The sequence below is a fragment of the Daphnia pulex genome, chromosome 7 (genome assembly GCF_021134715.1).
Source record: "Daphnia pulex isolate KAP4 chromosome 7, ASM2113471v1".
NCBI classification, from domain to species: domain Eukaryota; kingdom Metazoa; phylum Arthropoda; class Branchiopoda; order Diplostraca; family Daphniidae; genus Daphnia; species Daphnia pulex.
Window position 1 is genome coordinate 8,367,138 of NC_060023.1, and position 26,303 is coordinate 8,393,440.

The following is a 26,303-nucleotide window of genomic DNA, read 5'->3' on the forward strand; positions in this document are numbered from 1 at the left end:
TTTATTGCCAACTGGCGCCTGGCAGCATTCCGTATTTGTTTCCTTCTTCGCTAGATGGTGTGGAAGGCTGGGGATTCCCTAGTGCTAGCAGCTAGCTCCCCTCAGGCGTTTTCCGTTTTGCAGAACCGTATTAATAAGGCAGGGTAGTCAATGCAGACTACAGCTGATCATATTACGAATCACAACACGTCAACGTGCCCATATTTTGCGTTTGAGTACTTGTAGTTTAGACTGATTTTCAAATTGCATCATAGTTGTGGTTTGCTATTCATTTAAAGGAAAAACGAAATATCGGGTAAATATATACATTACAATTGCATATTATTTTCTTTATACATCACGATAGATGAATAGATCACACTAATTTTTGTTTTCCTTTCATCTGGCTTTCAGTTAAATTAAGTTGAAGATACATTTAAAGCGACGAATCATCGACAAACAAGGATTTTACTTTATCACTACAATGGTGAAAGTTGTCTTTCTACATCCAGATTTGGGAATTGGAGGAGCTGAGCGTCTTGTGGTTGATGCAGCACTTGCTTTGCAATCCAAAGGCCATGAGATTCATATTGTTACTTCTTACCATGATCCTGGGCATAGCTTTCCTGAAACCAATGATGGCACTATTGCAGTTACCGTAAGTGGCAATTGGCTCCCACGCAGCATATTTGGGTAAGATAATTAATTTTACCAACAGACAAAAAAATGCTGAGACTAATCTGTTGATATATGTATAGGAGATTTCTTGCATTGTGTGCTTATGTACGCATGGTATGGGCATCATTCTACACAGTGTTTTTCAGTGATTTGAACCCTCAAGTCTATTTTTGTGATCAGGTCTGTAAAGATGGTTTCACAAGAATGTTATTAATGAGTTACTTAATTATTTTTTCCTCCTCAGGTATCAATGTGCATACCAGTTTTAAAGACATTCACACGTGTGCCAGTCCTATTTTATTGCCATTTTCCGGATCTTTTGCTCGCTAGTCATCGAACCTGGATACAAAAGATTTATAGAACACCTTTAGATTGGCTTGAAGAGAAAACAAGTAAGCTACTTTCCCATTTTATGTTTTAGAATAATTCAATGTAATTTATAAATTTATTTAATCCTATTTACAGCCGGACTAGCTACTACAACGGTGGTCAACAGCCATTTCACGGCCGGTGTTTTTTGTGATACTTTTAAAAGTATTCGTCGGCGACCACAGGTGCTTTACCCTTCTCTGAACTTTGAAAGTTTTGATCGAGAATGCGGCAACAGCCTCAGTAGTGTTATTGGCACCGACAAGAAAGTAGATTTTGTTTACCTCTCCATAAATCGTTACGAGCGGAAGAAGAACCTAGGATTAGCAATAAAAGCATTCGGTAAGGACAACTTGTCTCAAAAATAACAATATCTTTTAATAAAGTTTGTTTCTTGTTAGGCCTATTAAAATCATCCCTGGGCAGTGCGAAAATTCACCTGATCATGGTAGATTTTTTAATTGTCTTTTATCCAATTTTGTTATCTATAATTAATTTTAAATTCCATGGTAACATTTTTATATAGGTTGGGGGATACGATGATCGTCTAATTGAAAATGTCGAACATTACGACGAGTTGCAGGAACTTGTTATTTCGTTGAATCTTAGCGAGTCTGTAACATTTCTTCGCTCACCAAGTGACGAAACCAAGACATGCTTGTTGAAAAACTGTCAAACGTTACTTTACACACCGGACAAGGAGCACTTTGGTATAGTTCCATTGGAAGCCATGTACTGTCAGCTCCCCGTCATTGCTGTTAATAGCGGAGGGCCGCTGGAAACGGTAGAGGACCACCGAACAGGTTACCTATGCCAGCCTACAGCGGAAGATTTTGCTGAAAAGATGCAGTACCTCTTTGAAAACCCAAACATAGCGATTAAAATGGGAGAGCGAGGTAAACAACGTGTAATTCAACATTTCTCTTTCCATTCTTTCTGCCACCAGCTGAATGATCTGGTGGGTGAGCTTGTTGTATCGAAGGTTTAGTGATCATTACACTTATTTAAATAAGTTTGTCACCATCGTTTTTCAAAAAAAATTATTCCATTTACATGTTGCTCACGATATTCACGTTAAAATCAATCAACATCTCTATGACCTCTCCCTCCAATTTATCGTCAGTTACGTCAAATTATTAGATCAGTAATAAAATCAAAATCGAGGACGACAAAGTTTCAGTATAGCTCTAGGAGGATTCAAGCGATGGGACAACCTTTAGTTTAATTTTCCTTTTTTAGCCTCTGGTTCTTCATCGCCGTCGGTATTTTCAGGTGCCCAGATGGGCTTGGGCTGGGTCTTAGAATAAGCAGGTGAGACCCAATATGGATTTGCGGCTGCGGCACTTGCATGTCTAAGAATGGCTTCCCTTGGATTGCCTTCGTCCTCAATCCGACTTGCAATACCCAAATTACGAACGATGTACGAAGACAAGGTGCTACCTGAAGTCGCAACTCGACCACCGGAACCTAAACAAATAATCAAATAGGGAGCTATAATATGCTTAAAGGACTTGCATGGTGAAATCTTATTTTTACCTTTGTTTCCGATCGGAAGATCAGGTTGTTTAGATAATAACGGATCTTTGCGGGCCTTCTCCATTGCTCGTCGAGTTGACCTAGGTTTGTCCTCTCGAAACATGGGAAGAGCGTGAGGTGTGATGACACGCACCGTTGACATCACGTCATGCTTTAAACCATAAAAATTCAGAAAATCAACGCTTTCAGACAAGAAAAAAAAATCTTTACCTGTCTAATTTTCTTGGGTTTACCAAGACAAAGCTTAGCTCCATTGTGACTCTTGGCGACGTCATAATACAAATGAATGTTACCATCACCTGCTCCAATTATTATCTGGTTGAGTTTGGGATGCCACAAAGTACGAACAACGTGAGATTTAGGAACATCAATCTCGTGAACACGTTCGAAAGTGTTTCTGTCTAAAAACACAACTTTGCCGCCGCTTTCGCCTTTTTCAAAAGAGGTACCAGTGAGTAGCAGTCGGTCATTAGGACTAAATGCACAATTTGTCCTGCAAATATCGAACGATAATTAATTTAGACATTCTACACCAGGTCTACTACTAAGGGCTTCTTACATGCTAAATCTGGAATAAAGATTTTCGGCGGAGTGGACGGGAGCTTTTGGTTGTCGTATGTCCCAAAGTTTTAAAGTAGAATCACCGCCACGTGTAGCGACATTACGGCCATCGTAGGCAAAAGTGATGCCGGAAGTTTCAGTACCAGTCTGATGAGCGTTACGAATTAGTACGGATGTGTTTACCTGCGAAAAAGTGAAATCTTCAGAATTTTTTCTACATACATGAGTACTATTGTTTTGTTTTATTTTTTTACTTACAAACATTCTGCGATGATCCCACATCTGTATGGAACCATCGTTGCAAGCACAAGCAATCAAGTTACCATCTCTACTATAAGTGCAACTCGTTGGAGCTGCTCTCAAGCCATTTTGAGATCGGCTCTTCATGATCCCTTTGTGTTGTTTGACATCCTCGACATTCCATATCCGACAAGTTCTGTTAAAAAATTTTAATAGTTAAAATTAGAAAAAAAATATTAATATTGATTCCACTAAAGAAAGTCATACCCGTCTTGAGAACAAGTTAAGAATTCCTGTTTGTCTCTTGGATGCCAACTTCCTCCCACAAGTGAAGCAATGTGACCCTTTGTTCTTGCCATATCTGTAATATACTGATCTCCTTTAACGCACTCAGCTTTCTCATACCCGTCGCGATCAACAATTTTTGCCTTTAAATAAACTAGACGGTTAGTAAAGGTTTTCAAAATACTTAAATAATTTATAATTACCTGAGCAGTACCAGAAATGATGAGAATAGCATCACCTGTGATGGAATAATGCAAATCCAAGATGGGATGACTGAAAAAATATATGGAAACACATTAGGTTACAGTTAAAAATATTATCTAACTTTTTAACAAAAATATACCTTTCACATGGTCTAATAGTTCTGAAGCTCTGCAGGGAGGAGCTCATTCCAGCAAAGTCCCAAAGCTTAACTTCATAATCAACAGATCCTGATATCAGTCTAGCACCAGAATGGTCTATGCTTAGAGCTGAGACGGGTTTTGTGCCATGATTCAAATTGACCTCCAAAGAAGCAGGAATGGAATTTTCTTCATCATCACTATCACTGCTGTCTTCATCTTCATCATCATCATCATCATCATTACTGTGAGACTTTGTGTGTTTCTTCGAAGATTTTTTTGTTGCATCTGAAACATTACTTGGCTCACTATCCTTGCTAGTGGATTGCGCTGGTGGGGGAAGAGGGGGCCCGATAACATCTTCATCATCTTCTTCTGGTTCTTCAGTTGTAGCTTCAATTTCACTCACTTTTTTGGTGGTCCGTTCCCTTGCCACTTGTTTGCTTTGTTCTACAAGACTTTCCAAATCAAAATTTTTAACTGGGGCTGCTTTATTCTTCCCAAACCCTTGGAATCCCATGGCCTGTTGCACAGCAGTTGTTGGTTCAGCACGAAATTCTTCTTCCGATTTCCCAAATTTGCCGAATCCACCATCACCATCATCGCTTTTGGCAGGTTGGGTAATAGAACTGATTGAAAGTTGTCCAAATGATCCAATTTTGCCGAAGGCGATAGCTTTTTTGGGAGGCATGACTATTACGTTAGCTACAAATACAAATTCTTATTGTGAGTTGGCAAAATGAAGAAGTAACTCTAACATACACGAAGTTTTATGCACACAACTGCACACAACAATTTTCGATTTTCGGACGATTCGAAATTGTCTGCTTGCTTTCTTCAGTCAGAGACCCCAAACGTCAACTGTTGTAACTACAAGCAAAGTAGCATGCTGTTTATTTTAACCTCCATAAAGGCATAAACAGTTGTAAGGTTTTTATTCTTTGTCTGTCTAGTGTCTAGACAGGAGTTTGAAGGATATCAACAAAGGAACTTGAAAAACAAATTCGTTCTTTTCTCACCTTATTGTGATAAACTTTACAGAACTTAAATAACACATGCCATAACCAAACAGTTTTTTTTTTTCATTGGAAGCGAGTCTTTTCGGTAAGCAGTTAAATATACTATGATAACTAAACATTTGACAATTTTTGGGAAGTGTTTAATTAGATTACTTTACAATAAGTTGATACTTGTAGAACACAAAAAGTCATATTCCATGATAGAATCAAATGTGTTTAAGTTAAATTAAAATAAGAAATTCACACACCTCAAAATTTAAAGTTAATTATAGGCCAATTATTTATTTTTTAGGTGTTAAAAATGGAACAACGTCTTGAAAGCAGTGCAACATTCCCAATGTGGTTGAGTAGTTCACTCAAGTCAAGGGAGAAAACCTGTAATCATTCCATTACCAGTGGCTTGTCCAAACTTAATGTTGATCCTCAGATATCTTCCTCTCCATCTGCTTCTCCTACTACTTCACCAGAAGAGCACTTTAAACATGAGAATCATTCCCAACTTATTCTGAACAAAATGAATCAATACTATCTTGGTGGACAACTAAAGGATGTCATATTAATAGCAGGTAGCATAATCTTTCAGCAAACTTACTTGCAATGTGATATATATTTTTTTGTTTATTAGGAGAGAGAAGACTTGAAGCCCATAGGATAGTTCTAAGTGCTGCTTCTGATTACTTTGCTGCCATGTTCACCAATGATTTTGGAGAATCCAATCAAAATGAAATTGAACTGCAAGGTGTGGATCCAGATGCTTTGGAAACTCTGGTCACCTACTGCTACACAGGTAACTTCATTGTTAGTTTCATGGGCTATGACAATTATTAAATTACCGTGTGTACGCTTGGTCATTTGGAAGGCGGGGTAGAACTAGAAGAAGATACTGTGGAATGCCTGATGGCTACCGCTTGTTTACTTCAGTTGCCGGAAGTGGTTGAAGCCTGTTCGACTTTTTTAATACGCCAACTTCATCCGTCCAACTGTCTCGGCATTCGCTTATTTGCCGATAGCCAAAGCTGCACTCGCCTACTTCAAGTAGCTCATGATTACACTGCCGTAAGTATATTTTTCATAGCTTTCAAGGAATTCTTGCTCTTGATCAATTGGCGCTTTTTGTTGTAGGATCACTTCATAGAAGTAATAGGATGCCAAGAATTTGTTTTACTTCCTGCTGACGAGATAGCGAAATTGTTGGCATCTGATGACCTAAACGTTCCAAATGAGGAATTGATGTTTCAAGCGCTAATGTTGTGGCTTCGCCATGATCTTCCCGAAAGAAAAAAAGAACTGCCCCATCTGTTGTCTTTAATTAAACTGCCTCTTATCACGCCTGGGGTGAGAAAAAAAGACTGTTTGTTTTTTTAATCATTAGATAATAATTTTGTTTTTCTAATTCAGTTTATTGCCGATCATGTCGAAAGCAATCCTATCTTTCGAGAAGATCGTGTTTGCCAAGAACTTATTGTAGAGGCGCTTAAGTATCACTTGCTTCCTGAACGTCGATCCACTCTTCAGTCACAGAGAACACGTCCTCGCAAATCCACCGTGCGTGTTCTCTTCCAAATTTAACAATACTTAAAATTAACCTTGAACTTTTTCTGCATCTTGTAGGTGGGATCATTATATATTGTAGGTGGTATGGATGCGTCGACCAAAGGACCAACAAGTGTAGATAAATTTTGCCTTCGTACCAATTCCTGGTCATCACCGACCGCGTCCATGACTGGTAGAAGACTCCAGTTTGGTGTTGCAGTCGTTGACAATAAAATTTATGTGGTCGGCGGACGTGATGGACTTAAAACGTTGAGCACGGTATACTTGAATTGTATTTTTTTTTTAAATTTATCTATTTATTTTAATCTCAACGATAATGTTTTAGGTTGAATGCTGGGATCCGTGGACCAAAGGTAATTATTTTTTTACTTCCTACTATGGATTACCAATTAATTAATTTATGTTAAAAAATAATACTTAGCTTAATTTAAATAGCGCGTTAAGATAAACTATTAAAGTCATGCAGATAATAGACTTCACTTATTAATGTACAATATTTACGTCTATTGTGTAGTATGGAGCAGCATGCCACCAATGGCAACACATCGCCACGGTACGTATTTCTTCAACTTGTATTCTAGTTGACTGATTCTCAACGTATTCCTGTGTTATTTATAAAGGGCTTGGTGTAGCCAGTCTTGAAGGACCACTGTATGCTGTCGGAGGCCACGATGGTTGGTCGTACTTGAACAGCGTTGAGCGTTGGGATCCTGTCACACGCCAGTGGAGCTTTGTCGCGCCAATGAACAGTCAGCGTTCTACTGTTGGAGTAGCAGCACTTAACGGAAAGTACGAAATCGCTTCCGCATTAATGAATTGTGCATACTGCATTGCTAATATCGAATGAATTCTCTAGGCTTTATGCTGTGGGTGGACGAGATGGGAGCTCTTGTCTCCGTACAGTCGAGTCCTACGATCCACACACTAATCGCTGGACATTGGTGGCTCCCATGAGCAAAAAGCGGGGTGGAGTTGGTGTCGCTGTAGCACACGGATATCTTTATGCGTTTGGTGGCCACGACGCGCCAGCTTCAAATCCGTCAGCAGCACGATTCGATTGTGTCGAAAGGTACCAGGTTAACTCATTTTTATAAAATCTTTTTCATTCTGATTGTTTTTGCTTTAAAAAGATATGATCCGGTAGCTGATTGCTGGACGATCGTAACTTCGATGAAAAATGGTCGCGATGCTATGGGTGTAGCTTTTATGGGTGATCGCCTGTTTATCGTTGGTGGTTTCGATGGCCAAGCTTATCTGAACTTTGTCGAAGCATACGATCCTCTCACAAATCTATGGCAACAGGTAAAAACAATAGCGCATTTCGCATTATTCACTATTTACTAATCGCGTTGTTCATTCGCAGTTTGCTCCTCTACCGTCTGGACGCGCTGGAGCTTGCATTGCTGTTGTCAGAGATTCAGTCCCTCCAGTAGTCTAGCCGGAAGACACTGCCAACCCTGCTGCCTGATATTTTGTAGCTTTAGCGTAATCTCGCTGATTCGTGCGTGCTCTTTTCTGTTCTCTTTCGTTTTTTATCTCAAAACCGTTCTGTGATTTTACGTTTGATCTGTTCGTCCTGTTTTCGAAGTTACGAATCAGCGCTATCTGGACATTCCTATCGAACGCTCTTTCTCCTAATTTTGCGTCAATGTCAAAAAAATGAGTAGTTGATTACAACTTCATAGGTCTTGTTCTTTTTCAGTTGAAATCGTGCAATTATTTCACCAAGTAGAGTGTTGATTGGACACGTCTAATATTAAGAGTCAAATTATTTTGGAAATCCCCTTTAACGCGAATTTTGTTTTTTTTTCACTCGGTTTTGTTTCGCTTTGCACCACTAAAGCAATGTATGGACCAATTTCTTGTATACATTTGGTTGAAACCATTTCAGATTTTTATTTTCATAGTTAGTTTCCCGTAGTAGATACTTGTGTATTACGCTAGTAACTCGAGAGATGTTGAGAATCATAGTTCAGATATTGTCGCCTAACTACCAGAAGTGCAGTAATTCCATGGGTTAAATAACCTTGACCTACTTAACGTGCTTTAAAAAAGGACCGCATTCCAATCGATTCGGCCGAATCGTCATTTTGGGATGACAAAAGACCGGAAGACGTTTGCTATTGATACATGCTTGTGTACGTGGAAAGAGGGACCCATCTATCTTCATGGCCATATATTGCTTTTTTTAGTGCTGCCTTTTGTCGTTTTAACAGCAACAAAAAATAGTAAAGACTAAGCGACCGCTTTAAAAAGCATAGTGCATAGCGCTCGGTGCTCGGTGCGGCACCTTTTTTGCCTTGAGGAACAAATGCCCTACCTGCATCTGAATCACCCCCAAAAGTTATGCGGCGCATAAACAAAATCCGCGGTACAAACTTAAAAAAAATAAAAATACATTCAAGTATTTTTAAAGTTTGTGAGGGAGAGGTGGAGATAAAAATAGCCAACCGATGTAAACCGCTTATATACTGCCAACCGATGTGTAGCTGAGAAGGCAGATTAAAGAATTATAAAATCCCTTTAAACATGAAAGTATTTTCTTTTTGTACTTTAGGAAAAATAAACGTATTTGTCGTCAAACTACCAGAATTCATTTAGTTTAATAGTCGTTAGTAAACTGAAGTGATGTTGCTTATGTGTGTGTAAAAGTATATAAAGGCACGTGCAGCTGACTCATTACCTACTAGCAGAGATACGTCATGGTTAGGGCATGCATCTAATGCCATTTAAGGCATATTATATTTGATGTCTATCCAGTGATACATTATAAAAACCAAACACAAAAGCATACCCATATCACTAGCCGACTCGTACAAAGTCAGTGCGCGACACAACATAACCACAGACATCTCCAGGACTTTTGCTCGGTTCTTCCGCCTATAACATCAAATCGGAATTTTTCTCAATTTTGGATTTTATCCTTTTTAAAGTAAAGTAAAAAAAAGAAAGATAAGATAAGATAAGATGAAGTCAGTACCTTTTTCCTGGCATTGCTCTTGATGTAACAAATGCCTTTGCTCCAAGTAAAGTGCGTGCATTTGCTTCCGGAATAGTCGTAACAAAGTTTACCGCAGTTATGCTCGGGACCATCAATCTTCGCTACGTCATGTCCAGTAAAATCACAATCTTTCGCCCAGGAGACTGCGCCGCCCACGCCTTCCGTCCACTGCGTGTAGGTCTCACAAGTGGAAGTTCCGGTTTCCGGATCAAAGGAGCAGGCACAGGAACACGAAGAAATCAAGGAAATGGCCAATAAAAGGCTCGCCAGCAGAATCTTCATGATGTGTTTGATAAGTATCGCCGATTCTAAGCAGGGAAAAAATAACACAACGCGTATAAGTTTGTTAGAATTAATTGAATTAAAAATGCGGTGATGATTTTTGAAACTTACTTGATGAGTAGTCCAGAGCTGAAGGAGGCAACTGTTTAGCGCAAACTCTTTATATCGAGTTATCAACTCTCAGCGCAAAGGCATCTCCTTTTATAGTCCCAACGACAGGCTTCACCGAAGAAATGGTGTCCGAAGCTTCACCCCTTTCGTGTTTTTCGCTAAAAACTTATGAAAGGACAGCGAACCAATAAGCTAGCATCTCGATCCCCCCCTTAGGCTATATAAGCCGTTCCTTTTACAGAAAGGTGTGTGTTGAGCAACACAAGAAAGAAAGGTGTGTACTACTGCTGTCACAACACCAAGTTGGAAGTTTTCCTAATTGAATGAAGTTGTTAATCAACTGGTTGATCTAGCATAATTAATTTACAGACGTAAGATTACTGAAAATTAGGACTCAAAATGAAAATTTTTTTTTTAAATAAAACGTGTTTGACATATCCCGCATAATGTTGATAATAATAAATCTATCGAAATAACCGTATTAATAAACGTTAAATCCAAGTCTAACAGGTTAATCATAATTAAAACAAACATTACTTTCTTAAATTATTTATGAAATTATTTCAAAGTGGTACGATCATGCGCAATTTTAGAATGATTAAACCCGATTGATCTAATAACCAAAATTCAGTACAGGCGATAGGCATAAATCCTTAGCCAATTTACGTATTAAAGCTGATCTTTAGAAATATGATATTAAATAAATAGACTTACCCAAATTATTTTGCGTCGGTGCTTTTGGACCTCTACCATAACTGTAGCATAAATTAAAAAAAAGAACGATTGTTTCCAAATTGAAAACGCTAATATGTTGCTAGTGGTTAGGAAAACAAACAAGGAAAAAAAACATGTGGCCTTCCCAACAAAGAAGGAGATATAGAATCATAATTCCTTCTTTGGACACGAACAGAACAAGCTACGATAAAATCATATCTTACCCAATCTCGCATGTGACTCAACATTGGGCATCGTGGGGTTTCAACTTTCAAGCAGACAACAAATTTATTTTCCCTAATAGAAAAGAGCCTTGCACAGAGATATTCGTGAGGAGAGCCAACATCCACTCACCAATGTACATTTCCACCATTTATAGAAGAATCAATCTAACTTGATGTTCTCTAGTTCCTGTACTAATTCCATGTGTTGAAAGGTATCCGGTTGTTTGTTGAATCGCTCCAACAAATCAAGTTTTCTTTCACTCGGCTGTGCAAAGTAGAGCACTATTTGATTTACTAAACACTGTGCTTCAATGGCATTCTGAAACAAATCACAAATTTAATGCATATCGCTCAAAATCAGTAAGAAAAACCAAAAATCATACCAGAATATTCTTATCATAGTCTCCTCGGAATAGGACGATGTTTTTCTGTTCTGCCAAGTCGGGAAAGAAGACCACTGTCAAACATTCTGGCGCGTTTTCACCGTAAGTCTGCTATGCAAATGCGCGTTCCCTCAGAAACACAAAATTGGAAAAATATAAAATAATAGTTTTAATCGTTCATACCTGAAAATTGATGAGCGAGGTAAAGTGAGCTTCATTTCCCGCAAACTGACATAGTAGAAATTCATATCCTTCATCTCTCGGTAGTGGGAAGAGAAACTATAGGATCAAATGTGGATTCAAGTTACACAAAGTTCTTTTGTAAATGTAAGGTTTTACACTCACTGTGGGATATTGCATGGCTCGAGTATTTAGCTGATCATAAATTGGTTTCGTCAGCACCCCTGATACTGAAATTTTATCTTTGAAGTATTCATGCCATATCTGTAATACATTTAAACATTTAAATGTCAACACATAATTGATACACAGGGAATAAGTAATACTTGTTTGATTTCCTCAAAGTTCTTGTCCTCCAAAAGCTCAGTCTTCATTATGGAATTTAATTCTTTGGTTTTGCTGTGCATGAATCTAGCCTTAGATTCTTGGGCTTCTGGTTTCTTGGGGCAGGGAGCAGCAGCAGAAAACTTGGAGCTAACTTCACTTACAGGTGTTTTAGAAGAAACAGTTTTAGAACTTGTGAGTTGCTCTAGCTTTTCAGCCAACTTCTGAGGATCATTCCTGTAAAACAAGACAAGAATTGGAATATACTTACAAGATACCAATGAAAGAGAAGAGCAATCGCGGTGTGTTACTGTTGTAATGTAGTTATTTTCGACGCATATTTTTCAAAATAAGGGTTTTTGGCAAGTGTTTCATCGACGGTGGCAGATTTATTATTCATTACTATACGCGTTGCGGTGAAATATGAAGAAACAAGAAATCGGCGATACAAACAGATATCTTGACGAATCGTCTTAATCAAGGGCAGCGCCATTTCTCAATGTTGTCGTCTGCTTCTGCCAGTCGGCAAATCACACTAATGCCATCCATTTTGATAAAACTATTTTCTAATTTTTACATTATTATTATTAGCATAATTTTAAGTAATTTCAATTTAAACTAGTTTTTAAAACAATATTATGAAAAATAAGAAATCTAGAAATGAAAAGCAAATTGGCATCGAACTTTTTTGGTGAGTGATGATTTTTCCGCAGACGATATTAGAGAGCTAGATAGAAAAGCAAAATCGGAAAATAGAATAACAATTCCAATTTACACTTTCTACATTTTCAAAGATGCAGTCGTTGTTGAAATACAAGTATTACGATACTCCTGAAGGCCAAGATGGTTTTCAAAAAATGTTTTACATGTCAAGACATGCAGCTTTTATCGGTAAGCAGTTTTTTCAATGGTCCTTTTTCAATATGTTATAAGCCCCGAATTGTAAGTATAGGCAACACATAATTTGTAATTAAAGGTTTCGGGCTAGCTGCAACGGATGTTCTTATGATATCTCAACCCAAAGGATACGTTAAAACTGCCGCCAGGATGTTGTACATCGTGGGACCCATCACTGCAATGGCTGCAGCTTTTGCAGCAACTACTTGCATAGCCACTTCAGTACGAGGCAAAGATGATCGCCTGAACTATGTTCTTGGTGCTGCAAGCTCAGCTGCCATTTATGGAGCCACAAAGAATAGTCTTTCCCATGGCTTGCATGGTTTTCTTGCCCTTGCAGTTGCTGCATTTTTGAAAAAGAAATCTGTTGAAGAGGGATGGTCATTTTTCCCTGATCATCAAACCCAAAAGGGTTTTAGTTCACTTCAATATGATTATTCTGGATTAAAAGGTAAATTCTAAATAACAATGTGAGTGAATGTCAACATGATGTAAGGATATATATAGAAGAATAAAGTGTTGGTTAGAACAGCTATTTCACTTATAAAACCAGTTTATTTAAAGATTATTTTCATTCTTTTTCTTTTTGTATAAAATATCCTGAGAACAATTGGGGATACGATCGATTATCGTTTGGCCCAAACAAAAAAATTACATTGAGCATTGAGATCACTGCTGTGTCCGGTTGCACGGGAGCAAGTCCAAAATTGCCGGTTCATGTTTGGACCCTTTTTCTTAACTGTTCGCAATGTGCACGCCTCTTGATGTCCACTACATAATGGAGGTGGTGGGGGTCCTTAAAACAAGAAATATTAATAATAATCTAATATTCTATCAATAAGTCATGGATTTGTCACCTTTAAGCACACTTTTCCATGCTGCTGAAGCAGAGGAAGACGAGATTGAAGTAGTGAATGTAGAAGTAGTACTCTCAAAATATTTAGAATCATCTAAAAATAGAATTCCATCCCTGTTACTAAATAATGGTTGTATAAGATTAATAGATTAATTTCATCACCTTCTGACTTCTGGGTATCTAATGAATTTGAAGAAGAAACTGATTCTTTAACGCTGTTTGCAGTGCCTGAGGAAAAGAATTTAAGCAGGCTGCTCTGCTGTTGTTTAGTAGTTGTTTTCATTGACAGTCGCATCTTCTTGGGTTCTGAACCTTCTGGTTCGCCATGAATTTCATTTGATGGTTCAACTGCAAGAGTTCTCTTGCAAAAAAATGTCGACATTTTTAGCTGCTTCCCCGAGAATTCTTTGAAAAACTTGGTGCATAAGGCAGGCAGTTTCGTTGAGGGGATTATATCCAGAGCTAAAGATGACTTAACGGGGCAGTGGTCGCTACCGTAAACGTCACTCATGATGATGCAGTCTTGTAGTGCGTCAGTTAATTGATTACTAAGTAATATATAATCAATTCGTGTCCCGTAATTGTTGACCCGTGCGCTTAACTTCGTGTTCCAGCAAGTGAAAGCTTTCTCTTTAGTAGGATAAAGATGGCGGAAGGAATCGACGAACTTACCGCCTCCCTCATGTAAAAATCCGTCTAGCCACAATCTTTGCAAAACAGGCCAATATTAAAGAAAATTTGTTAATATAAAACGATACATTTTTCTATAGTCACCATACCGACTAGGTGACTTGGGAAAACTAGAAACATCCTCGGGTTCGCAATGGTCAATTAAACGATGTGAGACGTTCATATCGCCCAAGACGATAACGTAATATCCTTGGCTAAGGAAATCATGGCAACGAAGATTTAGAGCTCGATAAAATTCAAGCTTGTACGGTAAGCGTTCATCATTTTCACCAGCATTAGGGCAATAAACGTTGATTACTACGAGAGATATTAAAGTTTCTTCTTTCTGAAATTTAAACCATTCAGCCTTTGATTAGAATCATGTATGAAAGAATGAAAAAAAACCTTAAATTTATGGAGAGTCATAACACAGCGTCCTTCAGCATCTAGGGCTCTAAGCCCTTCATCAGTGAATGAACTGTGCACATTATCATAAAAATCGATTTTGTCATCATGCACATTAAAAGTTCCAGCAAGTCCTTCTTCTGCTCGAAAAGGAGAGTAAGAATTCTTGCAGTAAGTAGCAACACCTAAGAAAGTAAGAAGAGATGTTTTTTAGTAAAATGTATGCCTTTTTGTAAGATGATGATCTGGATCGGGACATTTACCTGAATACCCAGACCTTTTCCTTGAAAAACTGTAGAATGAAGAATATCCATCTACAAGAGCTGTAGATTCATCAAGCATGTCCCCTAGAAAAACAAACTTTGATTTTGAAATAAAGTTTACAAATGTTGATTTTAAAAAGTTATTGTCAAACCTACTAGTAATCTTTGTCTCTTGTAGGCATATTATCTGCAAAAAAAGCCAAACAAAAGAATTTTAATAATGAACTCCAATTAATGAATGTAACCAAAATTACATCTGCACCCAGAGAATCAAAAAGATCCTTCAGATTTTGCTGACTCGAACGAATTCCGTTAATATTCCAAGTAACTATATTAAACATTTTTTGCTTTTCAGTTACTTTCTTGGGCAGATTTCAGGAACACTCTTGCTCAATCAATAGACTCTTTACTACTTAAATACTTATTTAATATTTTAATTTTTTTAAACACAAAAACATTTCACCACACATCCTCAGGCAGACGACAGAAAGTTTAAATCGTTCGTGACGTTCCGAGAGGATGGGGCTACGCTGCCAATTTTCCAAGTCCAAAAGACACTTGAAAAATTATTAAATTTGTAGAATCAGCGAATCAGCATGGAATCAGCTGAGCAATAGATGCATGGTGTGCATATCTTAAACTTGGCTAATTAGAATGTTAGTGTCGTCTGCTGTCGTATTGTTTACAAGTTTCGAACGTGTCTGCACGAAAAATAGGGCAACAAATAAAATTAGGAAAATGTGATAGTCCTGTTAACTCTGCTGGTGTCGCAGCTCTCCATGCATTCCACTCCAATACTCCATACTGTTTAGCAGGTAAATATAACTGAGAATAAAAATGAAGTGATTATGGAAGCTCTAATAGAAGAGTTTAACCTGTTTTTTAAATGTTAGTTCAATGGGTCATTTATCATGTAATAAGTCCCCTTTCAATGCATGGCAGTTTGTTTGCACTGATGTGTAATATTTTCCTATATGTGCAGATTCAAGGGCTGAGCCAGCCATCATAACGACAAGATATTCAAGTTTTTCTCGTGTTGGCTCTGTCATCAGCAAGAATCTCAGTATCATCACTCGGGTAACAATTTTAATTACTTAATTAACCTGTAACCTGCTAGACATTTTTATGGTGCATGACTTTGCATAGATGATGCAGTGTATTCGAGTGTATTACATAAAAACCTGAAATTTTCCTGTTTATTGACAATTAGGTTTTACCTACTGTGTTATTTTCAACTTTTCCTCACTTTTGCTTGTTGTTTCTGTCAACCCAATTTTTTGTTATTTATTTAGATAAACAGCATCCTGTTTGATTGCAGAAACTTCCGATGATCGAGTTACGGATATGTCCTCGTGTATCTGAGTGAGGACGCCCTTTTTATATCCCGCCTGGTGTAACATTCAACTATTCTGTAGATGGATGCCTGGCCGTATTTCCCAGGCTTAAAGGTAGGCAAAAATTTCACCTCTATTCTTCCTTGTTGACTAGTATTTGGTGGCGTTGATTATGAATTGTTAGATATAGTACGGAGTATGTTTATTCCTGAGCTATAGGCGGTTGACTGGAACAACTGAAGGTTTCTCTTGCCGTTTTCGCTTACTCAGTCAGTCAGTCAGGGTTCATTATTCAACCCATTTGAATAAAAAGAAAATCGTTGGGAGAACACCGCCATGGATGTAGAGGAAATTTCAAATGACTATACAGACTATGAATTTCTATTATCTTCGTAGCATTCCTGTAGCGTAACTATATATGAATACCATACGATAACTGGTGTAATCGCCTAAAGGCAGAGAAATAAGGGTTTCTCTACGGCCTTATAAGGCCCCCGCATCCTTTCACCATCAGCGCATCACCTTCTGACCTTCACTTAAGACGAGCCCGAGTGAGAAAGTAGCTATGCTTCCCAAGAGAGTCGAACACAAGTACCACGCGTTGTACTGTGTCAATATCGATGACCTAACCGGCTCAGCCACCCGACTCTATTGTATATTTGAAAACAGGCAAATTTTATCATTTTTTTTGGAGATGATTGGCAGCTGTAGAAACTAGTGAATCAATATTTAAAAAAGCTGCAATACACTTAATTATGTTGGAAAAGTAGAACCCTTAAACTAAGCTGAATCGACATGCGTTGTTGGTGCCTTGGTGGTTGTCTGAAAGTCGCGGCGGCGGTGCCTACAACACCTTTAAGACTAATAATAAGCCTTGCAATTAATCAACAACTTTAAATTTTTCCTATTACAGATCGGTCAAGCGACCAGAATATGATTCTAGTGCGTGACACGCAACTTCCAAAGCTTATTCGTAACTAACAAACGATGAAAACAATGGATTCAACTGATTTGCTACTCATACGATATCCTCTAACTGGAGATGTTCTAATGATTTCAAAGAAGGGTACTTTATTTTGTTTACGCCTCGAATTTACTAAATACCTGTCTAGGGGCATTTTCATGTAGCAGCAACCGATGGCCAGGAAAAATTTTATTCCAGGGTCGACTGCAAAATTCCGAACTAAGGTTATTAGTGATAGCTAGGAAGAACTTTGTAAGTGAATTTGTTTTCTGGCACAGAAGACATTCACCAATCTCTTGAAGAGAAAGTAAATCTAGCGATTGAGCCCACAGAGATTAATAGCCCAATGATTCTCAGTAAAAAAAAAAGTCCTGTGAAAGATCCAAAATATATTTAAAAATCAGATCTTACCATCAGCAAAGAATATTTTCAATTATTCTTACAAAAACGAATCTGTCAACCATGTGTAGAGGTTTAAAAGTGAATGGCAACTTCTTATTTTTTCCTGTAAAACAATTAACAGTCAAGTCGTAACTCGTAATACGGCTGACATCTTTATGGCTCTCAAATCCGCTCAAATCAAATCAACAATATTTTATTTTCGAATCTGCTGTTCTGCCCTACTCGTGAGTAACAATTCGTCTGCTGGTCATACGACATTGTCTGTAATTTGAAAAGCAAAAAATTCACAAATAAAATACCATGAAGAATAAATAAGCAATTAACAGGTCTACAAAACGTAAAATTAACATGACGGATAGCTGTTTTTCATTATGTAATTCTGCAATCTTAACAAACACTTAGCAGCAAGAGTGCGTTTGTCTTGAGAATATAGATTTTTAAAAGTCTTTAGCTCGGTTTTTAGGTTAAATGACTTAAAATGTGGCTAATAGAGGTATTCAAGTATATACTGTTTTACTGTATGTTAAGTATTTGTGTGTAAATTTTCAGGTAAACTAGCCTATAATTTCTCCGTGGCCGAAATATATCCAATGATATGGCATTACATCTGTCAAATTTACCAAATGTTTGATTTTGCTATCTACTGCTACTACTCTATCCTGTGCTGACATACCTGATAGAAAGAGTGATGTTGATCAATTTTCCAACTAGAAGACTACGTACTAAGTTTTGTTACATGATAATCGAAGTATTTTATTCCTTTTTCTGTTGTGTAGAATGTTGGTGAAGTGAAAGCAATTATTGACCTGTGGCTTTACATGAGTTCTGCTGTTCTGTCCAATTTGCTGAAACTGAAACGTTATCTACAGCTGTATGTCTCATCTCATGCTGACACCGGTTACACCCGTCACGTTGCCGAACCGGCCCACACGTCCTACGGCATCAAGGCAGGAGGAGGAGGCGGAGTTGAAATAGTTTCGGGAGACGAGAGACGAGAGCTTCAGGGGCCCCTCAAGAAGGCCGATAAGCGTGCGTTTGCAGCCCCCAAAATTCCGGTCCCGGTTGAACGGCGCCGGCAACGAGCACTGGTGCCGGGCGACGAAAATCGCGTGCCGACCATTCCAGCGATGAACAACGGCCTCCTTCCGTTGAAGCAAATAACGGACCGACAAATAGCCGCCGCCGCCAGACATGGCCGCTGATTCGCCCGGGTTGCCATTAAACGCCGAATCGGTTGCTCACTCGGTCACAGTGTCCGACCGGGTCTAACGTGCCAACAGCAGCGACCAGAGTGGCCGGCCCACACAGCACCAGAAACTCCGAAATCAATGCGGATTCTTCCGGCAGATCCTCTCGGAGGAAGATGCCCAACCACTGCAAAGCCTCACCGGAACCGCTTCCGGTGGAAGAGGCCATTTACACGGAGCCGTCTCTGCACTCGGTGTGCAGCACGGTGACCAGTTTCGGCGAGCGACGCCCAGTGTTCGGTGCCCTTCCGTCATCTGGCGACGATCGCACTATGCAGATCCGTTTGAGCGCTGCGGCAGCCTGCTGGAACACAATTACGAAGAAATGGATTTCGACGAAGATATTTATCAACAAGATCCGTTCGACAGCCAGCCACCGCCGCAGGAGTCGGTCGACTCGAATGAAAATACCGAGTCCGGTTTCAGTGACGGAAGCAAAAGTAGCCGGCCAGGTGGTGGTGGTGGTGGTGGTTATTTCTCATCGGACAGTGAGGCCAGTTTAACTATTCCGGCCGGTTTGGCCCGCTCGAGGGCGGCAATGTTTGAATCGATCGCTCAAGCCAATCAGCGCGTCATCCGCCCGCAATACGGATCTCAGAAATTGGTTCAAGCCCTTGGCCCGCAGCTGGTCCTCTATTCGATGGACTCTCTGCCTCCGACAGAGATTTTTCAATCGATTAAAACCAAAAGCAAAAGCTGTCCGCCTTCGTTGAACGCCATCAACTGGTCGATGGATGTGTGCGTTGAAAACGATGGATTCTTCATGGAATTTGCCAATCAGCGCATCGCTCTACCGGAACCGGGTAGCCCGACCAGTTGTTCCTCTCTGCAGTCCAGCAGTGAAGCCTCGTCGGGAGAAACGGAAATGACCGATAGAAGCAAATCCAGCAGGAAAGTTTCGTTCGTTTTGGGGCCCGTTCGTTCTTCCGCACCGAGTCGTCTACTCTGTCCAAAAATCCCACCGGATGAAGACGACCAACCTTTGGTGACTCACAAAGGAAAGTCTGTTAGTAGTTCGTCGACTTCTACCAGCTCTGCTGCTGTCAGTTTGGCCCGTTTCTTTAAACAAACGTTGACTGTCATCGGCAGATGCGGCGGTGAAGGTCAAAAATATCCGACAGCGAAAGTTTAATTTCTCATGCGCCGGATGATCTTTTGAGCCAGTCGGATTTGGAAATGTTTTGCAAATCCAACGGTGAGAAGCGTCTCAGGAAGGACAGCGGCACAGATGTGACTCCTCCGGATGCTTCACTCTACGATGGAAGTGCATTGGCCATTGACGACATGGATGCGGCCCTGGCCATCTTGGAGATAAAGGCCAAGGCTAAGTCTCGTCACGCGTCCAGCAGCAAACAGACCGAAACTATTTCAGACAACTGCTCGGATGATTGTTCCTCGTCTTCAGATGAAAGTGATATGGACTCTGGCAGCTGTTCGTCCGGAAGTTCATGCGAATCCAGCTGCAATTTGACCGATTGTTCAAGTTGGACCAACGATTGCTGTAGTGAGAGTCTCACATCGTCTGACGTAAGAGACCGCAATAATGGGCATCAATCGGGGCATCTCCCAATCCTGATCCCTTCCATCTCATGTCTTTCTTCCGAGTTTCTTTTATCTATCATTTTACCGTTTGAATGTCTAATATTGGCGTTTGTTTATTACTTTGATTTTGTAGGATGATTAGGCCTATAGAGGTGGAGCCATATCTCCCGGACCCCATCACGACACATCGCTGGATATGACCAGCTCAGACTTAATTCGCGTCTGGACGATCCCGGAAGTCCGACTCAACCGAACGATGGAAAGCATTCGTTACTCCAGTTCGCTCTTTACCATTTCCGACAGAGTCCAGAAAAGTATAATCAATTCACTCGTCCTAAAAATAGATTCGGTGTTTCTAATTATTCTATGTATTAGTAGATTCGAAATGTTGCGTCATGACGACGTGAACACGCTCCGTTCCGGAGCTGGTGACAACGTCAGCAAGTCGGAGAAGAAAAAGAACAAAAACAAGAAATCAAAGGATCGGCCAGAGTCGGTGGCCGGTGCTGACTGGACGTGGAAAGAGCAGGTGGATCTGGTCAAGTTTACCAAGTCACCCATTCAGGCTTCTCTGTTGCAGCTCGATTCCAACGAGCTCAACAAACTGGCCCTATCATGAAGTATATGGGCGACTACCCGATGGCCAAGGGACAGTCAGAAGTTGACAGTGTGTACACTATTCTAATGGTACTACATTCATTAGCTCTTCATAGAACACATCATTCTAATCATTTTTTCCCTGTGCTGTATAGAATTGCCACAAGCATGAAGTGCTGCGTGATGAGACCTACTGTCAGGTCATGAAACAGACGACCAATAACAAGTCTTCACGCCCGGATTCTTGTCAGCGCGGCTGGAGGCTCTTCTCCATCACGGCTGCTTATTTTAGTTGTTCTGAAGTGTTGAAACCGTACTTGTTCAAGTACCTTGAGACAGCAGCCTACGATAAACGACGAGCTTATCACGGTATGAAATTTATTGACTTGGTTGACGAATACGTTATAATATTGGCTTGCTCGCACAGGAACGGCTATGGTTTGTCTGCAGAATTTGCGCAAAACTCTGCGATATGGTGGGCGTAAGAACGTGCCCAGCATCGAAGAGATCACGGCCATCACGGCTGGCCGAAATTCCAAACGTCAAATGTATCGACTTCCAGGTGGTACGGAGCGCGTAATCAACACCAAATCCACGTCGGTCGTCCAGGACATAATCGAAGAGATTTGTGGTGTGATCAACGTTCGATCCGAACAGGAAATGGAAGAATATTCACTGTATTGCATCGTGGAAGGTGATACGTTCACTATGCCCCTTGCTCGCGAAGAATACATCCTCGACGTCACAACCGAGTTGCAGAAGAATCAACAGGTTTACTACCTGATCTTCTGCCGTTCAGTCTGGCACTATCCAAATTATCTAATGTGGCTGGATAACGCTCTTTACATTGAAATCGTCTTCAATCAAATAGCACCTGATTACCTGGAAGGATTGTTGCTCGTCATGCCTGGCGAGCAGATTTCTCAAGATTGCGTTGTAAGTTATTTTTATCACACAGTTGAACGAATTCTATTCATATTTTTTTTTTGTTCCTTTTTTCCTTTTCTGTTTCATGCAGTATGACATTGCAAAAGTTGCTGCTTTACTTCACCGTGCAGCTGATTTAGACCACATGCCTACCATGAAAGAGACCAAATATCTATTGCCGAAGCCGGCCCTCTCTGTTCGTGACATCAAACCTCCAAAATGGGTTAATCTGGTCCAGAGCTCTTGGAAAGAAGTCGGAACATTTTAAACCGTCTCAGGCCAAAGCTCAAGTTTTAGGTTCGTTTTCATTTCCTGTGACGCCACTATAAAACCGGGGCTTCTTTAATTAAAACCCAAAATTGCTTTTTCCAGAGGTGTTAGAAAAGTGGTCCCTTTTTGGTTCGAGTTTCTTCGCCGTCCGGCGCGACGCAGATCCGGCTGAACGATCTGAACATATTTTGGCGCTCAACCGGAACGGTGTTCACTTCCTTGATGTCATTACTCACGTAAATTAGATTTAAATTCCATATTTACAAACGAAATCATATTGATCTTAATTTGTTGTGTTTAAGGAGACTTTGATGCACTATCCTTATTCCGAGGTGATATCTACTCGCAAAGTCAAATCGGAAGAAGGCCCCCTTTTCCTGGACATGAAATGTGGAAATTTGATGCAGCAGCGCGTGACCCGCATTCAAACAGATCAGGCCCAACATGAGATATCTCGCCTGATCCGTCAATATATCACCATTCAACAACGCATCCAGCAGCAGAGCGTTAAAGAAGAGAGTAATCTCGCTTCACGCTGATGATCCAATCGCTTAAAATTACTGTTTGCCGTGGTATATAAAGACAAAATCGCAAATAAAATTAAAAAAAAAAAACTTAAAATAAATAAACAATGAAAGAAAAATTATTCTTTCAACATAACCCATTTTTAAAACATTTCTATGCTTCGATTGGCCATTGTGTAATTTCTCTGTAAGATTCGGACTAAAAATATACCATTTGTAATAGTTAGGGAAACGTTTTATAAAAATTTTATTTGAATTTGAATGATGTTAAAATTTGGTTGAATCTCGGTAACCATAGAAACGCAGCAGACAATTAGTTTAAAACCATTTCATTCAAAACGGTTAAAGAACCCTGATTCCTGACTGACCGTCCTGACATTTCTCTGACACATAAATATAGAAACACGTTATTTCTGGGTTGTAACTTATTAAAGTTCTAAATAAATTTCTTAAAATTAAGTCAATCCCTATCCTTGTGGTTCAGTTTTCCAAATTGTTTTTCAAATCTTTTGCAGGTCTGTGATTTTCGAAGACTCAATCCATCTATCATTTTTTCGTGTTTGCTACCACCCTATTAGTGATTTTTAAATAATTTAAAATTTCCTAATGTTTCCTTAAACTTTAAAAGCTCTGAAACAAACAGTGAAACAAACAAGAACAACAGATAATTTGCTTAATAATAAATAATTTTGCAACGGTTAAAATTTAAAATTCAAATTCAGCCACCAGGGGGACTTCAGCTGTATTGCAGTCGACGAGGACGAGGAAAAAAACCGTTAGAAAGTTTCTCGTACTTCTGCAGGGAAGACCTCGTCAATGAGAGCTCAAGAATCTAAGTAAAAATTTCGTTAAGTTTTAACTTTTTCTACTTAAGAACTGTTTTCTTCTCATGTCAACACGGTAAGCCTCTATTTTCTATTTATTTAGTACAATTACTAACCTAGTTTTGGTAAAATTGGTAGAAGAATCAAGTTCCCCCCATTTTGAAGACTGCTTCCAATTTATCTTCTACATAGCTGGGATTTGTTCCTACTGAATGTTTGTTTCTTCTAACATCAACAAGGTAAACCTCTTTTTTTTCCTAATTTTGTATAAAAATAACTTGGTTTTTGTAAAATTTTTCAGGAGTATCAAGTACATTTCCCACTGTATTTGAAGACTGCTTCCAATTGATCTTCCATCTAGCTGGCATTTGTTTTATTTTTACATCAAATTAGCAGGTATTTATCGCATGAAATTCTTCCTTATATGTGTACTAAAATTTTAAATTTCTCAGAACAGTACTGACTACAGACCGTCTGACCAACCCAAAGCACGGTAGACCATGGGTTCTAAAAGGAACAGAGGAACTGAGGAACATAATGCCTCTAAGAAGATGAAGATGGATTTTCTTCAGGAAGATGAAAGCCTTGTCCCTGTGAAGTTGAATGATTCATGTGGACATGAAGTACGATTGAAAGCTACTGGCAACTTGTCTTCGTGTCAGCAGCACAGGTGTGCAGAAACTCATTCGCCTATTGAAGATCGTTCAGCCGAGTCCGATATAATTTTCCCACTGTACCAAAGTTTCCGGCTTATGAAAACGAACGAGAAGACTAAGAATTCGACTCCACCAAACGAAGACATTGATACAGAAGAGGCCATTGAAGAACTTGAATGGAATGGTGCTGGTTTCGTTTTTTGTGGAAATTTAGCCGCTCAAGAACACGGGTGGCGTTTCTGGAAAAAGGCCATCAAGTTACGAGAAAGGAATCACATTCCAAAGGCCATTCTGATTCAATCGGAAAGTGAAAAGATGGCTTGTTCCAATACTTCTGAATTTCAATCAATGGAAGCACTCGAAATGTTGTTTTGGCAGAGTCGAAGGCATTGGTGTATGCAAGCATATTTAATCGCTCGGCGTATTTCGAAGAAATGTGACTGCTTTCCGAATAGATTTGTCGTCTACCATTTGTTCAAATCCGCTCTTCAACGATGGGAAAAACGCAAGATACCTCGTCACCGCGCTTTCACCACTTCCCTCCACCTGTTTGAGCTGTTTGGGGAAACAGAGTTTTTGGATACTCTAGTCCGCAATGAAACGAAGTCGGAAGATGTGGTCCACTCAACGTTCACCGAATTCTTCAACACCCTGAGGGACCCACAACGGATTAAAACCGAACTGGCTACAGTATTGACATACGACAATTTGATGACTTGCCTGGTTTTTTCTTTCGTATACCAGGTGAAAGTTCACGATGGCGCTCCAATTGATCAAATCATTTTGAATCCTAATCTAGTGATCAAGTCAAAAGCCGAAAAGCTAGAAGAAATTTCCCAGTTGATTCTTGTTATTCTTAAACTGATGGTGTCGATGCCAGTATCGGAAGCTGAAAGTGAAAGATTGAAGAGTCAGCTAGAAATGTACATCAACATCTTTGAACTTAAGCGGGCAAATGTTAAACCAAACCTCTTGCTTAGAGTATGCACGTCGCACCAAGGAACACCCAACGAGTTCAAGTTGATCAAGCTGTTGCTGAAAGCAGGAGCGGATCCCAACGCTCTAGATAATCATCGCCGCTCTCCTCTACACATTCTGACGATGAAAGAACAAGCTTATTCTCATATGTGGCGTTCAAATTCCTATTTAACTCGTGCTCAAGACTTCACTTCGGTGGTTGGAGCGTTTCTGGATGGAACTTTCAAGGATACTCAAGTCGATGTGTATGGAAAAACCGCTTTGGAATATATTAACATTCCCATCACAAAATACCCGAATACGAAACTATGCCGGATGGTAGGCAATTTCTTTTTCACCCGTTATCTTGATTCTCTGCGAAAGTAGCTCGAAGGCTTACTGTTGTGAAATTTAACCTCCATCAGTTCAGTTTATGGTTTTTAAAGACTAGTTCGTTTCAAAACGGTTAGATTTGCGATGCTCTGTATTTTTGAAGTTGGACTGTTTTCCTCGTTTGTGTTTACATAAATTGTACAAAAATTTGTCTTATTGTTACGGGATTGTCCGTGTGAATCGTACCAACCCATTGCTTTTGGATTAATAAAACATGTGAATAGCTCATCCCCTGATTTTTTAGATCTATTTCTTGTAATTTTGCTCTGTCTTCATTTTTTTTCACTTGCAATATTTTTTTAAGTTGATCAGTATGATCACACGGGCTTTTTGGTTTCAATTCAATGCCAAATATGAACATTCTTATACACTGGCTTCCAACTTATTTTGCTGTATATACTTTGAGGTTGAGCGGTTTGAATTTAGGGGAAAGGGGTCGATTGATATTAATCGATATCTTAAACTTGGCTAATTAGAATGTTAGTGTCGTCTGCTGTCGTATTGTTTACAAGTTTCGAACGTGTCTGCACGAAAAATAGGGCAACAAATAAAATTAGGAAAATGTGATAGTCCTGTTAACTCTGCTGGTGTCGCAGCTCTCCATGCATTCCACTCCAATACTCCATACTGTTTAGCAGGTAAATATAACTGAGAATAAAAATGAAGTGATTATGGAAGCTCTAATAGAAGAGTTTAACCTGTTTTTTAAATGTTAGTTCAATGGGTCATTTATCATGTAATAAGTCCCCTTTCAATGCATGGCAGTTTGTTTGCACTGATGTGTAATATTTTCCT

At 39.4% G+C, this 26,303-nt stretch overlaps 7 protein-coding genes and 1 pseudogene across 14 annotated transcripts; 5 read left to right on the forward strand and 3 right to left on the reverse strand.

Moving 5' to 3' along the window:
• The first annotated feature begins 112 nt into the window (after positions 1 to 112).
• Positions 113 to 2,038, forward strand: LOC124198532 (alpha-1,3/1,6-mannosyltransferase ALG2-like). The gene is made up of 7 exons (XM_046594399.1): positions 113 to 295; positions 394 to 672; positions 738 to 837; positions 902 to 1,049; positions 1,123 to 1,368; positions 1,428 to 1,474; positions 1,553 to 2,038. The coding sequence occupies exons 2-7, from the start codon at positions 464 to 466 to the stop codon at positions 2,012 to 2,014; spliced, it is 1,212 nt and encodes a 403-aa protein (XP_046450355.1). The 5' UTR covers positions 113 to 295; positions 394 to 463; the 3' UTR covers positions 2,015 to 2,038.
• On the reverse strand, positions 1,918 to 4,881 carry LOC124198529 (WD repeat-containing protein 70-like). 2 transcript variants are annotated; one of them, XM_046594397.1, is made up of 9 exons: positions 4,752 to 4,881; positions 3,992 to 4,694; positions 3,852 to 3,921; positions 3,631 to 3,791; positions 3,382 to 3,559; positions 3,122 to 3,306; positions 2,773 to 3,055; positions 2,563 to 2,713; positions 1,918 to 2,493 (listed from the first exon to the last, which is right to left on the reverse strand). In XM_046594397.1, the coding sequence occupies exons 2-9, from the start codon at positions 4,678 to 4,680 to the stop codon at positions 2,243 to 2,245; spliced, it is 1,968 nt and encodes a 655-aa protein (XP_046450353.1). In that variant the 5' UTR covers positions 4,681 to 4,694; positions 4,752 to 4,881; the 3' UTR covers positions 1,918 to 2,242. The 2 variants fall into 2 exon arrangements, with proteins under 2 accessions (XP_046450353.1, XP_046450352.1); XM_046594396.1 differs by having other exon boundaries at positions 3,992 to 4,843.
• LOC124198530 (kelch-like protein 5) lies at positions 4,873 to 8,446 on the forward strand. The gene is made up of 13 exons (XM_046594398.1): positions 4,873 to 5,093; positions 5,301 to 5,574; positions 5,634 to 5,795; positions 5,868 to 6,064; positions 6,131 to 6,343; positions 6,407 to 6,553; positions 6,620 to 6,820; positions 6,888 to 6,915; positions 7,077 to 7,115; positions 7,183 to 7,351; positions 7,419 to 7,631; positions 7,693 to 7,864; positions 7,926 to 8,446. Exons 2-13 carry the CDS (start codon positions 5,310 to 5,312, stop codon positions 7,998 to 8,000), a joined length of 1,881 nt encoding a protein of 626 aa, XP_046450354.1. The 5' UTR covers positions 4,873 to 5,093; positions 5,301 to 5,309; the 3' UTR covers positions 8,001 to 8,446.
• Positions 8,447 to 9,268: 822 nt separating this feature from the next.
• On the reverse strand, positions 9,269 to 12,303 carry LOC124198533 (ATP synthase mitochondrial F1 complex assembly factor 1-like). 4 transcript variants are annotated; one of them, XM_046594401.1, is made up of 9 exons: positions 12,093 to 12,298; positions 11,784 to 12,018; positions 11,623 to 11,721; positions 11,461 to 11,556; positions 11,278 to 11,388; positions 10,671 to 11,213; positions 9,957 to 10,271; positions 9,543 to 9,871; positions 9,269 to 9,442 (listed from the first exon to the last, which is right to left on the reverse strand). In XM_046594401.1, exons 1-6 carry the CDS (start codon positions 12,272 to 12,274, stop codon positions 11,055 to 11,057), a joined length of 882 nt encoding a protein of 293 aa, XP_046450357.1. In that variant the 5' UTR covers positions 12,275 to 12,298; the 3' UTR covers positions 9,269 to 9,442; positions 9,543 to 9,871; positions 9,957 to 10,271; positions 10,671 to 11,054. The 4 variants fall into 4 exon arrangements, with proteins under 4 accessions (XP_046450357.1, XP_046450358.1, XP_046450359.1 ...); XM_046594402.1 differs by having other exon boundaries at positions 11,278 to 11,385; positions 12,093 to 12,297; XM_046594403.1 differs by having other exon boundaries at positions 9,957 to 11,213; positions 11,278 to 11,385; positions 12,093 to 12,303.
• A 172-nt stretch (positions 12,304 to 12,475) lies between these two features.
• LOC124197508 lies at positions 12,476 to 13,213 on the forward strand. The gene is made up of 2 exons (XM_046593014.1): positions 12,476 to 12,672; positions 12,758 to 13,213. The coding sequence occupies exons 1-2, from the start codon at positions 12,576 to 12,578 to the stop codon at positions 13,138 to 13,140; spliced, it is 480 nt and encodes a 159-aa protein (XP_046448970.1). The 5' UTR covers positions 12,476 to 12,575; the 3' UTR covers positions 13,141 to 13,213.
• On the reverse strand, positions 13,069 to 15,394 carry LOC124197507 (DNA-(apurinic or apyrimidinic site) endonuclease 2-like). 3 transcript variants are annotated; one of them, XM_046593012.1, is made up of 8 exons: positions 15,231 to 15,394; positions 15,028 to 15,058; positions 14,872 to 14,955; positions 14,609 to 14,793; positions 14,314 to 14,549; positions 13,697 to 14,241; positions 13,536 to 13,628; positions 13,069 to 13,474 (listed from the first exon to the last, which is right to left on the reverse strand). In XM_046593012.1, the coding sequence occupies exons 3-8, from the start codon at positions 14,948 to 14,950 to the stop codon at positions 13,305 to 13,307; spliced, it is 1,308 nt and encodes a 435-aa protein (XP_046448968.1). In that variant the 5' UTR covers positions 14,951 to 14,955; positions 15,028 to 15,058; positions 15,231 to 15,394; the 3' UTR covers positions 13,069 to 13,304. The 3 variants fall into 3 exon arrangements, with proteins under 3 accessions (XP_046448968.1, XP_046448967.1, XP_046448969.1); XM_046593011.1 differs by having other exon boundaries at positions 15,126 to 15,394; XM_046593013.1 differs by lacking the exon at positions 15,231 to 15,394 and adding an exon at positions 15,126 to 15,230 and having other exon boundaries at positions 14,872 to 14,968.
• Positions 15,395 to 19,994: 4,600 nt separating this feature from the next.
• LOC124198409 lies at positions 19,995 to 22,859 on the forward strand (annotated as a pseudogene).
• Positions 22,860 to 23,417: 558 nt separating this feature from the next.
• On the forward strand, positions 23,418 to 25,736 carry LOC124197811. Of its 2 annotated transcripts, none has more exons than XM_046593358.1 (4): positions 23,418 to 23,578; positions 23,641 to 23,741; positions 23,804 to 23,898; positions 23,955 to 25,736. In XM_046593358.1, exon 4 carries the CDS (start codon positions 24,003 to 24,005, stop codon positions 25,500 to 25,502), a length of 1,500 nt encoding a protein of 499 aa, XP_046449314.1. In that variant the 5' UTR covers positions 23,418 to 23,578; positions 23,641 to 23,741; positions 23,804 to 23,898; positions 23,955 to 24,002; the 3' UTR covers positions 25,503 to 25,736. The 2 variants fall into 2 exon arrangements, with proteins under 2 accessions (XP_046449314.1, XP_046449315.1); XM_046593359.1 differs by having other exon boundaries at positions 23,960 to 25,736.
• The last annotated feature ends 567 nt before the right edge of the window (positions 25,737 to 26,303 follow it).